The sequence below is a fragment of the Delphinus delphis genome, chromosome 10 (assembly GCF_949987515.2).
Source record: "Delphinus delphis chromosome 10, mDelDel1.2, whole genome shotgun sequence".
Taxonomy (NCBI): Eukaryota; Metazoa; Chordata; class Mammalia; order Artiodactyla; family Delphinidae; genus Delphinus; species Delphinus delphis.
In genome coordinates, this window is record NC_082692.2 from 38855716 (window position 1) to 38871183 (window position 15468).

General features: G+C 40.9%; 1 protein-coding gene, 1 long non-coding RNA gene and 1 pseudogene across 11 annotated transcripts in view; 2 read left to right on the top strand and 1 right to left on the bottom strand.

Annotated features, from left to right (window-relative positions):
• Nucleotides 1–3580, top strand: part of FKBP5 (FKBP prolyl isomerase 5) — a 98822-nt gene extending 95242 nt beyond the window's left edge. For all 10 annotated transcript variants that reach the window (XM_060021944.1, XM_060021942.1, XM_060021939.1 and 7 more), the window contains 2 exons: nt 270–509; nt 1243–3580. In XM_060021944.1, the coding sequence (XP_059877927.1) occupies nt 270–509; nt 1243–1350 (348 nt within the window). In that variant the 3' untranslated portion in view covers nt 1351–3580. The remainder of the gene's footprint in view (nt 1–269; nt 510–1242) is intronic.
• The window catches only part of LOC138414198 (uncharacterized), a 106954-nt gene that overhangs the window by 9414 nt on the left and 82072 nt on the right, over nt 1–15468 (bottom strand). The gene's annotated exons all lie outside the window — the stretch shown is intronic.
• On the top strand, nt 13579–14950 carry LOC132431564 (sigma intracellular receptor 2 pseudogene; annotated as a pseudogene).

A 15468-nucleotide genomic window follows, 5' to 3' on the forward strand; every position in this document is an offset into this window, starting at 1 on the left:
AATTTTCTCTGCCATTCTTAGTCATTTACTTCTTCCACTGGACTTTATATGAACTTTTCAAAAGTCCTCCTCCCAAGTCCCCTGGGAACCTTTATAGAAATTGCATTAAATATAGAAATTAATTTGGATATTTTGATCAGTAGTATATAACTACCTTGAGCCTGATCTTTTCAATATGCCTTTTCCAGTTCCCTTGGCCAGAGACCTTTCTCTCCAAATTCCCACAAGGTACATGCATCCTTTCTAAAACATAGACCATCTGTCCCTAGGCCCTTGGACTGGACAGTGCCAATGAGAAGGGCTTGTACAGGAGGGGTGAAGCCCAGCTGCTCATGAATGAGTTTGAGTCAGCCAAGGGCGACTTTGAGAAAGTGCTGGAAGTAAACCCCCAGAATAAGGCCGCGAGACTGCAGATCTCCATGTGCCAGAAAAAGGCTAAGGAGCACAATGAGCGGGACCGCAGGATATATGCCAACATGTTCAAGAAGTTTGCAGAGCAGGATGCAAAGGTATGTGCAGAACCCACTTGCCTTCAGGTAGATCATGAACTGACTGACCTTGCCCCTTTGACTTTTGTTCTAAGAAGGTTCAGCATAGGACACGGGCACAGGAAGACAACCTAAGAGGCACAAGAATAGGGAAAATGATTTCAGATCTGATTGAGGCTGGTTTGCATCCAGAAATAGAGTAGAGCTGTTCCACTATTCTGTTCCCCAAAGGCACATAGTTGTGAGGCCCTGGCATGTGCATGCAAGAGAAGAGGGAAATTAATTCCCTAGAAATGTACTAAGGCTTTTATTATTTTTAAAAAAAAAACAAACAACACTTGCTTGTTGAGACTTCGATTTTCCTGGGAAATGGGCTCTGATGGGGAAGCCCCGCCATCATGCCCTTTACTTTGAGGCTCGGGAGCCAACCTAGCGAATGGGATAGGAGCAGTCAGCCTCGCCTGCAGCAAAGTTGTATTCTGGTCCTGCGCTGACCGTCCGGCTCAAACCCCCTTGTCATGTGGACTTGACTGTTAAACAGCTGTCCCTGTGGCAAGCTGGTCACTTTAACGAAAGAAAAGTGAAAGCCCTCACTCTAACTATGGCAGCAGAGCCATGACACACAGCTGCACAATCTAAATAAAGTCACGGTAATGCCCTCTTGTGTTCGACCTGACAGTCTGGAGGAGCCAGGAAGTAATTGGACATTTCATTTCTTTTTTCCTCTAATCCTCTTGATTTACTTCTTCCACAGGAAGAGGCCAGTAAAGCAATGGGCAAGAAGACTTTAGAAGGGGTCACCAATGAAAAAGAAACAGCAAGTCAGTCGATGGAAGAGGAGAAAGCCGAAGGCCATGTATGACACCACGCCAAGGAGGGAAGAGTCCTAAGGAACTCGGCCCCTCCTCCATGGGCTTTCACCCAACTCAGGACTAAACAGTGTTTAATGTAAAGTTTGTTATAGTCTATGTGATTCTGGAAGCAAATGGCAAAACCAGTAGCTTCCCAAAAAACCACCACCCTGCTGCTGCCCAGAGCTCTCATCGAGGGGGTGGCATGGGACCACTCCAGGTGGAACAAAGCAGTGACTGTTGGTGTGGAGAGATTGAGCCAACAGCTTAAGTCCAGCTCATTTCAGTTTATGTCAACTTGCAATATCCAGTTCAGGGTCTCTTGAGATCAGCCTAACAATTGGGGGCTGGCTGTTAGGTTTTCCATTTGACTGAACTTTAATAGCACTGCAGAAACCTAGAAATAAATGCTTAATGAGTTTCTTCTTTCCTACAGTTGGGCAGGGGAGAGTTGGGGGAGGTTTTGTTTTTCAAATGACTGAAGTGCTGTGAATGCATGCTGTTGCATTTTTAACCAACAGAACCCAAAGGAGAGGGGCCGGGTCCCCCCTCAGATCCCCAGCAGCATCACCGACCTGGAAGCCAGAATCTCAGAGGCCTCTCGCTTGCTGACTTGGCTGCCTCCCAGACCCCCTCCTTAGTAAAGCAGCCTCCTTGTGAGAGCAGGCTTCTGCCCCGCCAGCCTGTCCCCCCGGAGGAGGAGCCCTGTCATTCCTGAAATACTCAATGCTAATGAGCAGAGGGAATTTCTGGATTAGCTTTCCCTGTTTTGGATGAAGTTCTGAGATGCTGAAATGTGAATAGAACTATCAGAATTGTGCTTTTTCTTCCCTCCTCTATCCTTTTAGGAAAGAATGTTGAATCCAGTACTGCCTGCTCGCGTTGCTACCATTCAGTTTCTTACTTCCATTCTAACCCTTGCTATCAAGAATTTCAGGCTGCTTCTTATAATATCTGGAGTGAGTGAGTTTATTTACATATCTGTCTAGGATCCATGCAGCCTTTTTGTTGTCTTTTTAAAATTGCTGTCTCATAAACACATGTATACTGATTTATGGAAGTTTATTTACTCTCTCCTCTATCATGTTAAAAAAATTTTTTTGACTTTTTACTATTAAGTAGCTTAATTTTTAAAAACAAAATCTGTGGGGTTGAAAAAAGTCATCGCTCTTCTACGTTAAGCATTTTCCTTTCAGGTTTGACATATAGTAGCTTTCTTTTCCTGCGCTGATAGCTGCTTTGTTCTGGTGTGAGTTGTGAAAAAGAGTTGAAAACAGCTTCCCATGCAGGTACATCTAGCCTAAAATCTCCAGTACTTGGGCATTGAATTAGGGCAAGTCTTAAATATGTACATGTAGTTGAATTTTAGTCCTTACGGGTAAGCGAGATTAAGCATGGCTTTCTGGTCCCACAGCCTAAGAAATAAGAAACACTCATGGGAATGCATTTGGCAACCCAAGAAAATATTTGCTTCAACCTGGAACATCTCACTTTTTTAAATCCTAAAGAACACTGGCAATTGTATTTTAGATTAATTTTTATTTTTATAGTGGTTTTAACAAAACACTTATTGTTAGGTTAGGTCCCATGTTAAAACCTAAAGTCATTTCCTTTTATATCAGTTTTTGTCTCCATGGAACAAATGGAATTGTTTCTCCCTTAATGATAACTAAAATCCTTTTAATTTCTCATTTACACATTAGTCTTTTTTCATGAGTTATTTCTTTTTTTAAAGAAATCTCACCTAGGGAATATAAAAGCAAAAGTTGATTTTGCTTATCCACTTAACTGTTTAGTATTTGTAGCTCTGTTGACTAGAGCATGACTCCAGTGAGGCTAAGGTTAAAATTAGATCCTAAAAAGTCCAGTTAGATTTTTGCAGGTAACAAGCAAAAACTGTTCCAAAAATTAGATTATTATCTTAGCCCACTGTCTCGTCTGTTATGAGTCATGTGAACAGGCGAGGAGAGAGAGGGGAAGGCTGGGCAAGTGGTTTGGAGCAAATGATTATGAGGTGCCCATCACCACTCAAGAGAAAGAAACTTCACATATTCTTGTATCAAATTCAATAATTTTAAACAATTTGTCTAGAAGTCAGCAGATGTCTTTGAACCATCTCTTAGACTGCATTTGGAGTGGTGAGGCAGCATACGGTGAATTAAAAACAAATTGGTTTTTTAAAAAAAAGTATTCAGATGCACTTTTATGGTGTTCCTTAAATAAATTAAGAAAAACAGATGATGTGATTTCTCATTATTCTTGGTTTTGCTCAAATAGTCTTCAAGAAAGGTTGTTTTGGTTGAAAAACTGTGGTGGGGGACAAGTTGAGGAAATGAGACCTCAGAAACTTGGCAAGAGACAATATTCTCCTGCCCCTTGCTCTAACGCACAACTTGAGATCAACATTGGGCTAAAGGCAGTGGAATTATGCATCTTTGTAAAAACAAGAAGATTTTGTTTTTTCATTAACCAGTGGATATTCTGCCATTTTAACTGAGTGTAAGGTAGGTTCATTTGGGGAAATGAAAAGGTTTAATTGTGCCCTTTAATAAATATGTAAAATATAAGTAAGCATATGTCAGGCAATGTTCTGCGTTAAGCATGTATTTCCTCAAGTAGCTTGTTAATTCTGATTCACAGTGCAAAAGGCGGGGGCTGTGGGGCTGGGGGCACTACGACCCCAATAGCACCACCAAGGCCTACAGGCAGGTTAACACAGGCTCTGGCCACCTTTTATTCCCTTTGAATTCCTTGCTTCATCTTGGGATTTGAATTATACTCTTCCCCCTTTGCTGCTAAATTATGTGGTAATGGAATAATTCCCTTTATTTGCACGTTTTTTTCTAAACAAATAATGATTAGCTAGGGATCTTGAAGATAAGAAGAGAGTTTCCTAACTATAAATTTGTGATCTGGGTAATTCGAGGCAGCCTGCACCTGCTCCAAAGCATGGGGAATATCAGTGAAGAGTTTTCTCCATAGTTATTTGGCCTTTAAGGCATCACTTCGACTCCTCTTTTAGCATGGTGCATCAGAATGTATTCCAAGGGACTGTCACCAACATTAGTGACAAAGAGCATTAAATTGAGCTGATTCATCAAAATCCAAAAACAGTTCCCCAAACTAGCTGTATATTTCCATCAACTGACTACTTACGTGTTTGAATAGCAACGACTGACAAAAGTGTACGTGAAAGGAACTCTCAGTGCTTCCTTTCAGATTTTTCTCTCCTACTTGTCTGACATTTCTTTGGGAGATAGGGAAACTATACAGACAAGGCACAATAATTTTGACCCTGCTATTTATATAATTCATCTCAACATAATCTACATGTGCGACCTTCATGATACATTGCAAGAAAGGGGACATCACTGAATGTAGCTCCCAAGAAGACCTCTGACAGCACCTGTTGGAGCTAACTGCTACCTACAGATGGGATGACTGGAACATAGTCCATATAGCAGGGATTCCCTGAGGAGCCTGAAGAATCAAGGATATGAGGAGGACCCAGAAGGGTGAAGTGGTCATCCAGGTCACCTGATGCCCTTCTGTAATTTCAAAGTAAGTCTTTCTAGTCTAAAGCATGATTCTTTTGGCATATGGCATAAGATGTTGATAGCTCCTTAAAATCCCCAAGCATTTGGTGGAACTGAAATGGCAACAGAGCCATAGGCCTCATAGTCTACTTTGGAGTAAATGCAGGGAATTAACCAGTATGTAAAGGGTAGGGATGTTTTGCTTTTTAAAGCATGCTCTGGGTTGAGTTAAGGAATTTCAATGTTTAGAGGAAAGAAAAAACAAACCAGATATTAGATCCTCACCACCCACCACCGTGGAATCTGGTTGGAGCCAGAAAAGAAAAGGCAAGAGGTTTTCCTCTGCAGCCTGCTCATTTTCAGCAAACACTTCAGTACCCATGTTTGGAGGGACCAGACCTTTTCAACATAACCAAGGGCAAGTAGTGAAATCTTCAGTAATCTGCCAGGCATTGACAAGGGTAGGGTAGGTACCAGTTGCTAAGAACAGTGCATAGACAAAGCTGTCCTGCAGCCACAGGCTTACTGGTCATTACTATTTGAATTCTTACTATGTGCCAGACACTTAAACCCTCTTTACACTGAATTTCCAGATATAAGAAGAATGTGGCTGCTACACTGTTTCTACCTTTGGGATCTCACAAAAGATCATGTGGTCTTACCAACCTAAAACTATACAAGGAAGGAATTCTGGGAGATGTATTTCAAACCTGGCTTAGTTGACACATCATAAATACCCCCAAGTGTCTAAGCCTCTCTTGAGGCATTAAATATATTCCTGGCCTGTGTCTACTTTGGATAATATGCTTTCATAAAATAACTTTAAAGCCAAATCATACTGCCTACAGCAAGAAATTATCTCCTTAAAAGCTTCTGACTGAGGAGATAAGGTGGGCAGAATAAGTAGCTAATGACTAGTATTGGGGGAGGCAATGGCTAATTCTAGTTACTCTAACTGATTTGATGTCTGCTTACAACCACATTTCCACACAGAACTTCTGATCTTTTCAGTGTAAAAACGTGAACCCACACACATACCCTTGCCCTTTACAGATACCAAAGTCTTCCTAAAGGTGACACCAGCCAAAACAATAAACTCATATGACCCCCCACTGAGGGATCAAGGAACTCATGCATTCCTTTACTCATCACCATCTCAGCATTTAGTACACTATGCCCAAACTAGTACTTAGTAGATGCTCAATAAATTGGCTTCCTCCCTTTCTCATAAGGCAGCCTCACATCTCTATTTCAGTGGCCCTTCATTCCTGTTACTTGCCTTGAGATGTGGAGGCCAGAACCACATGGTTTTTCTAGCAATGCCGGCAACCTGATTTTGGTCCTTGATGTATTGGGAACCAGCAACAACTTGACTTGGGGCAGGGGATATAACTGCAAAATGGATCTGTGGTCTTCAGGCCACACTGATCTTAAATCTATTTCCACTATTAACTCAGAGTTCATCAGCCCAACAGATCATATGTGAAGTGGAGGAGGATTCTGGGGAGATGGAAGAATAGGAAGCACCAGGAATCTCTCTCCCACCTAGACAACAACTACACTGGCAGAATCTGTCTGATGTAACTATTTTGGAATTCTGGAGTCTGTTGAAACCTTGCAACTTCCAGGCATGGATGGTATATTGTAGGCAATTTTAGTCAATTTCGGCTAGTACAATAGCAGCTACCCATCCACCACCACCAGCCACATGGCAGGCAGCTCTGCAGGTTTTCTGGCACAGCTTGTGGGAGCTAGGGTGGGCAAAAAGGATTCTGTCCCCTGAATATTAAGCATCTGTCCTCTGAGTAGGATTGCTGCTTGATTACTGAAGTGTAAAGAGGCAGGAAGCCACTGTCTCATCTCCCCCACTCCCCCATCATTTTAAGCCCCTCCATCTCTGGCTCAAGTGACTTGCAGGGGAATTTAAAGGACCAGTGGCCTTTTGCCCTCCCCCCGCCTTCACTTTTTGCATTTTCCTCTTTCAGGAGCCAAACATTAAAGACTAGGACATTCAAAAACAACTGCCTATATGGGGAAAATTAGAAAGTGACGATATATGTTCAGGGAAAGCCTCAGAAAAGACCTGAGAAGATGTTAACTTTACACCTCAGACCAATATTCAGCACAGAGACAGCCTACAACAATCAAAAAACAAAAATAACAAATTAAAAAAACTCAGAAAACCCTTGGGATGAGGGAGAATCTAATTTCCAGAGTTAATACCACATTATTAGATTCACATGCCAGTGTTCAACAAAGAAATCACAAGACATACAAAGAAACAGGAAAGTATGGCCCACTCAAAGGAAAAAATAATTCAATAGAATCTTTCCCTGAAAAAGACCTCATGACAGATGTACTACCAAAATTTTTAAACAACTGTCTTAAAGATACTCAAAGAACTAAAGGTAGATATGAAGAAAGTCAAGTAAACAATGTGTAAACAAAATGGAACTATCAGAGATTTAAAAAACCTAAAGAGAAACCAAAAATATTCTGGAGCTGAAAAGCACAATAACTGCAATGAAAAATTCACTAGGCGTATTCAAAGGCAGATATGAGCAGGCAAAAGAAAAAACTAATGAACATTAGGATATGACAGTGAAATTATTGAGACTGAAGAACAAAAAGGAAAAAGATTGAAAAAAGTGAACAGAGCCTAACGGACCTGTGGGACACCATCAAATGGACATCATGAGACTCCAGAAGAAGGAGAGAAAGGGGCAGAGAAAATATTAGAAGACATAATGGCTGAAAAGTTCCTAAGTTTAGTGAAACACACAAATGTAAACATCCAAGAAGCTCAACAAATTTCAAGTAAGATTCAAAGAGACCCAAACCAAGACACATTATAATCATACTTTCAAAAAGACAAAGATGGGGTTTCCCTGGTGGTTCAGTGGTTAAGAATCTGCCTGCCAATGCAGGGGACACGAGTTCAAGCCCTGGTCCAGGAAGATCCGACATGCTGTGGAGCAACTAAGCCCATGTGCCACAACTACTAAGCCTGTGTTCTAGGGCCCGTGTGCCACAACTACTGAGCCCACGTGCCACAGCTACTGAAGCCCATGTGCCTAGAGCCTGTGCTCCGCAACAAGAGAAGCCACTGCAATGAGAAGCCCGCACACTGCAATGAACAGTAGCTCCCGCTCACCACAACTAGAGAAAGCCCACGCGCAGCAACGAAGACCCAACGCAGCCAAAATAAATAAATAAATAAAATAAATTTATAAAAATACATATATATTAGCAAGCCAAATTCAACAATTCATTTAAAGGATCATACACCATGATCAAATGGGATTTATCCCAGGGATGCAAGGATTTTCCAATATCCACAAATCAATCAGTGTGATACACCACATCAACAAATTGAAGAATAAAAACCATATGATCATCTCAATAGATGCAGAAAAAGCTTTTGACAAAATTCAATACTCATTTATGATAAAAACTCTCCAGAAAGTGGAGAGGGAACCTACCTCAACATAATAAAGGCCATATACGACAAACCAACAGCTAACATCATACTCAATGGTGAAAAGCTGAAAGCATTTCTCCTAAGATCAGGAAAAAGACAAGGATGTCCGCTCTCGCCACTTTTATTCAACGTAGTTTTGGAAGTCCTAGCTATGGCAACCAGAGAAGAAAAAGAAATAAAAGGAATTCAAATTGGAAAAGAAGAAGTTAAACTGACTGTTTGCAGATGACATGATACTACGCATAGGAAATCCTGAAGACACTACCAGAAAATTACTAGAGCTCATCAATGAATTTGGTAAAGTTGCAGGTTACAAAATTAATATGCAGAAATCTGTTGCATTTCTATACACTAACAACGAAAGATCAGAAAGAGAAATTCAAGAAAGAATCCCATTTACCATAGCATTAAAAATAATAAAATACCAAGGAATAAACCTTCCTAAGGAGACAAAAGACCTATACTCTGAAAAGTATAAGATGCTGATGAAAGAAATTGAAGACAACACAAACAGATGGAAAGATATACCATGATCTTGGATTGGAAGAATCAATATTGTGAAAATGACTATACTACCCCATGGCAATCTACAGATTCAATGCAAACCCTATCAAATTACCAATGGCATTTTTCACAGAATTAGAACAAAAATATCTTAAAATTTGTATGGAGACACAAAAGACCCTGAATAGCCAAAGCCATCTTGAGAACGAAAAACAAAGCTGGAGGAATCAGGCTCCCTAGCTTCAGACTATACTACAAAGCTATAGTCATCAAAACAGTATGGTGCTGACACAAAAACAGAAATATAGATCAACAGAACAGGATAGAAAGCCCAGAAATAAACCCATGCACCTATGATCAATTAATCTACAACAAAGGAGTCAAGACTATACAATGGTGGAAAGACAGTCTCTTCAATAAATGGTGCTGGGAAAACTGGACAGCTACATGTAAAAAAAAAAAATGAAATTAGAACATTCTTTAACACCATACACAAAAATAAGCTCAAAGTGGATTAAAAAACTAAATGTGAGACTGGATACTATAAAACTCTTAGAGAAAACCATAGGCAGAACACTCTCTGACATAAATTGCAGCAATATCTTTTTCGATCTGTCTCCCAGAGTAATGGAAATAAAAACAAAAATAAACAAATAGGACCTAGATAACTTAAAAGTTTTTGCACAGCAAAGGAAACCACAAACAAAATGAAAAGACAACCAAGAGAACGGGAGAAAATATTTGCAAATGATGTGACCAACAAGGGATTAGTCTCCAAAATTTACAAACAGCACATGTGGCTTAATATTATCAAAACAAACAACCCAATCAAAAAATGGACAGAAGACCTATATAGACATTTCTTCAAAGAAGACATACAGATGGCCAAGAGACACGTGAAAAGATATTCAATATCACTAATTATTAGAGAAATGCAAATCAAAACTACAATGAGATATCACCTCACACCAGTCAAAATGGCTATCATCAGGACTTCCCTGGTGGTACAGTGGTTAAGAATCTGCCTGCCAATGCAGGGGACACAGGTATGAGCCCTGGTAAGGGAAGATCCCACATGCCATGGAGAAACTAGGCCCATGCACCACAACTACTGAGCCTGCACTCTAGAGCCCATGAGCCACAACTACTGAGCCTGCATGCTGCAACTACTGAAGCCCACACACCTAGAGCCCGTGCTCTGCAACAAGAGAAGCCACCACAATGAGAAGCCTGCGCACCGCAACGAAGAGTAGCCCCCACTCGCCGCAACTAGAGAAAAGCCCGCATGCAGCAACAAAGACCCAACGCAGACAAAAATACATATATAAATAAATACATATATAAATTTTTTAAAAAGGCTATCATCAAAAAATACATAAACCATAAATGCTGGAGAGGGTGTGGAGAGAAGGGAGCCCTCCTACACTGTTGGTGGAAATGTAAATTGGTACAGCCACTATGGAGAACAGTATGGAGGTTCCTTAAAAAACTAAAAACAGAGCTACAATATGACCCTGAAATCCCACTCCTAGGCATATATCTGGAGAAAAACATGGTACAAAAGGATATATGCACCCCAATGTTCACTGCAGCACTGTTTACAATAGCCAAGAAACGGAAGCAACCTAAATGTCCATTGACAGAGGAACGGATAAAGAAGATGTGGTACATATATACAATGGAATGTTACTCAGCCATTAAAAGAATGAAATAATGCCATTTGCAGCAACATGATGGACCTAGAGGCTGTCATACTGAGTGAAGTAAGTCAGACAGAGAAAGACAAATACCACATGATATCAGTTATATGCAGAATCTAAAAAGAAATGATACAAAACAGAAACAGACTCACAAACTTAGAGAAGGAACTTATGGTTACTGGGGGGAAGAGTGGGGGGGAAGGGAGAGTTAGGGAGTTTGGGATTGACATGTACACACTGCTTTATTTAAAATGGATAACCAACAAGTACCTACTGTATTACACAGGCAACTCTGCTCAATATTATGTAACAACTTAAATGCGAAAAGAATTTGAAAAAGAATAGATACATGTATAACTGAAACACTTTGCTGTACACCTGAAATTACCACAACACTGTTAATCAACTATACTCCAATATAAAATAAAAAGTTTAAAAGGGCTTCCCTGGTGGCGCAGTGGTTGAGAGTCTGCCTGCCGATGCAGGGGACACGGGTTCGTGCCCCGATCCGGGAGGATCCCACATGCTACAGAGCGGCTGGGCCCGTGAGCCATGGTCGCTGATCCTGTGCATCCAGAGCCTGTGCTCCGCAACGGGAGAGGCCCACGTATCACAAAAAAAAAAAAAAGTTTAAAAAAAATTTTTAAAGGAAAAGATATATTGTGCTCATGGACTGGAAGGATTAATATTGTTAAAGTGATGATACTCCTTAAGGCAATCTAGAAATTCAATGCAATCCCTATCAAAATATCAATGGCATTTTCATAGAACTCTAATAAATAATTCTAAAATTTGTATGGAAACACAAAAGATCCTGAGTGGCCAAAACAATCTTGAGAAAGAATAACAGAGCTGGAGGTATTATGCTCCCTGATTTTAAACTATACTACAAAGAGCTACTACAGTAATCAAAACAGTATGGTAATGGCACAAAAACATAGACCAGTGGAACAGAATAGAGAGCCCAGATGAACCCACACTTACAAGGGCAATTAATCTATGACAAAGGAATCAAGAATATACAATAGGGAAAAGAGAGCTTCTTCAATAAATGCTGTTGGGAAACTGGACAGCTACATGCAAAATAATCACAATCAAACTGGAGGATGTGGAGACAATCCTTGTGCACTGTTGGCAGGAATGTAAATTAGTGCAGCCACTATGGAAAACAGTATGGAGGTTCCTCAAAAAATTAAAAGTAGAACTAACATACAATCCAGCAATTACACTTCTGGGTATTTTTCCAAAGAAAATAAAAACAATAATTCAAAAAGACACATGTGCACCCCTATGTTCATTGCAACATTATTTACAACTGCCAAGATATGGAGCAACCTAAGTGTCTATAAATGGATAACTGGATAAAGAAGATGTGGGGTCTGTGTGTATGGAATATTTTATCAGCCATAAAAAAGACTGAAATCTTGCCATCTACAACAATATGGATGGGCCTAGAGATATTATGCCAAGTGAAATAAGTCAGACAGAGAAAGGCAAATATTGTACAGTTTTATTTACATGTGGAATCTAGAAAACAAAACAGATGAACAAATATAATACAACAGAAACAGAATCATAGATACAGAAATAAAAAGGTGCTTGCCAGAGGGGAGAGGGTGGGGGATGAGTGAAGATGAAGTTAGAAATCAAGTACAAAGAAAACTGGAAAGTACAAAAAATTGTGGAAATTAATACACTTTAAAAAACAGGAGTCAAAAAATAAATCACAAGGGATATTAGAAATACCTAAAGATAAATGAAAATAAAACACAGCATACCAAAACTTACGAGACACAGCAAAAGTGGTACTAAGGGGAATTATTTTTTTTTTTTGGTCATGCCACACAGCTTGTGGGATCTTAGTTCCCTGACCAGGGATTGAACCAGGCCCTCTGCAGTGAAAGCGCTGAGTCCTAACCACAGGACCACAAGGGAATTCCCTAAGGGGAAATTTTTTAGCTATAAACACTTACACTAAAAACCAAGAAAGATCTCAAATCAACAACCTAACTTTATAATTTAAGTAACTAGAAAAAAAAACAAACTAAACGCAAAAGTAGCAGAAGAAACGAAATAATAAAGATATGAGTAGATATGGATGAAATGGAGAATAGAAACGTAATACAGAAAATCAATGTTTTGACAAGTTAGTTCTTTGAAAATATCAAGAAATTTGCATAACTTTAGCTAGATAGACTAAAAAAGAGAGAAGACTCAAGTTAGTAAAATCAGAAATTAAAGTGGGGAGATTACTACCAATTCTATAGAAATAAGAGACCACAATGAACTATTATATGCCAGCAGATTGGACAACCTAGAATAAATGGATAAATTTCTAGAAACATACAAGCTACCAAGGCTGAATCAGGAAGAAATTGGAGCAGATCAATTACTAGCAAGGAGATTGAATCAGTGAGCAAAAATCTCCCAATGAAGAAAGGCCCAGGACCAGATGGCTTCACTGGTGAATTCTATCAAACATTTAAAGAAAAATTAACATCAATTCTCTCAAACTCTTCTAAAAAATCAAAGAAGTAGGAATATTCCCAAACTCATTGTCAAACAAGACAATGATGCCCACCCTCAGCACTCCTACTCAACACAGTATTGAAAGTCCCATCCAGAGCAATTAGGCAAGAAAAATAAGTAAAAGGCATCAGAATCAAAAAGGGGGACTTCCCTGGTGGCCCAGTGGCTAAAACTCCACACTCTCAATGCCGAGGGCCTGGGTTCGATCCCTGGTCAGGGAACTAGATTCCCACATGCCGCAACTAAGAGTTTGCATGCCACAACTAAAAGATCCCACATGCCGCAACTAAAAGATCCTGCATGTGCAACTAAAGATCCTGTGTGCGGCAATAAAGATCCCGCATGCTGCAACTAAGGCCCAGCACAGCAGAATGAATGAATAGGAAGGAAGGAAGGAAGGTAGGAAGGAAGGAAGAAAGAAAGAAAGAAAGAGGTTGGAAACCATAAAAAAAAAAAAGAGTCTCTGCTCCCGCTCTGCCCAACTGATGGATGATGCGGCCTCTGGGTGCCTGGCGTGGCCTGGAGTGGCTGCTGGGTCTCTAATTCCTCTCCTACATCCCCTTCACCCTGCTCGTGGACCTGCAGGCGGTGCTGCCGCCTGATCTCTGAGATCCCCGTGGAACTGAGAAACCTGCAGCAGTGGTAGACTGAGGAGTTCAAAGACCCCCTGCTACAGAACCCGTCGGTGTGGTTTAAGTCCTTCCTGTTTTGGGAGCTTGTGTTTCAGCTGCTCTTCTTTCCCACTGCAACATATGCCTTCTTCAAAGACGGCTGCAGGTGGATCCACACCCCTGCAATCATCTACTCGGTTCACACCATGACAACTCTGATTCTAATCCTCTCCACATTTCTACTCGAGGATTTCTCCAAAGCCAGTTGTTTCAGAGGACAAGGACCTAAGACTTTCCACGAGCGACTATTCCTTATATCTGTCTACACCCCCTACTTTCTCATCCCTCTCATACTTCTGCTTTTCATATTGTGGAACCCCTACCACAAGTCTGAGGAGAAAAGAAAGAAAAAATGAGGAAAAATAACCCCGGGTCCAGTGGAGAGGTGACCACAGGGCAGTTTCCTGTTGGACCCATTACCAGGAAAATGCTAAGAACCCATGTTTTCAGTAGTATTTGAAACACACCAGCAGCGACACACACGACCAAGACACTGGCAGGAGGCCCATCAAACCCTCACCTTCCAAGGGTACTGGCACAAACAGACCAATCATCTGAGGATGAGCAGAGGGGTGTGGGCTAGGTTATGGGGAAATGGTGCCAAAGGCCTTACTGTGTGCCCAAGTGCCACTGCAGGATTACTAAAGGCTGGACCAGACCAGAAACTAGATAAACTTCCAAGCAACACGGCCTACTTGGCATGTTCCTGAGTCATGTGACCCACAGTATACATGTGACTAACCCTTTGACTCATGATTCTCTACAGCATATCACTGGGATGTCTCAGGCCATTTTTAAGTTTGAAGTTATGCCTCTGTAATATTCATTAAAAATTGTTTTCTTGTCCCCACCCCTAGGTGGGGGTGAGCTATTCTGTAAGAGGTTTAAACTTAGTTTTCCTTAAGGTTCAACCTTGGCATGACTTTCAGTCAGAAATGGGTCCAATTGGAAGGGGTATTGTTTCTGTCTTAAACAGGTCATCCAGGAGAAGAGATTTTTTAAAGCCTCCTTGTTTATCCTCTTTCCAAGCCTTAGTCTTCTATTACCTTTTACACACCACCTAACGTAAGTTCCTTTACTCTGAGATCTGGTGTCTCAAACCTGAGCTGGAGGTGTGCCTCCTACTGGATAACTTCATCCTACCTAATAGTTTAATAATTCCTTCCTGTCTTGTTCAGTCAAATGTAGCGGGTGAGGGGAGCTGGGCATGACAGGTCCAGTGTGTGCATATAGGGTCTCTTCACGTTAGTATTTGATATTCTGCTAGCTTTCTCTAAATTCATACTCAAGGCCAACTCAAAAACAAAAAAAAAGACTTGTGAACACATGGAAAATGGTAGACGCTGGTCCTGGTTATTAGTTTCCCATTTTTGCCTGTTTTACTTACAAGCCCTAATGGTCTGATTGTTGGGAGGATCGTCTGACTCCTGTGTCTGTTCAAAATAAAGTAGGTGCTGACCAAAAAAAAAAGGGGGTGGGGGGACTTCCCTGGTTGCACAGTGGTTAAGGAGCTGCCTGCCAATGCAGGGGACATGGGTTCAAGCCCTGCTCCGGGAAGATCCCACATGCCGCAGAGCAACTAAGCCTTTGTGCCACAACTACTGAGCCTGCACTCTAGAGCCCGTGAGCTGCGCAACAACAGAAACCACCGCAATGAGAAGCCTGTGCATCACAATGAAGAGTAGCCCCCGCTCACCACAACTAGAGA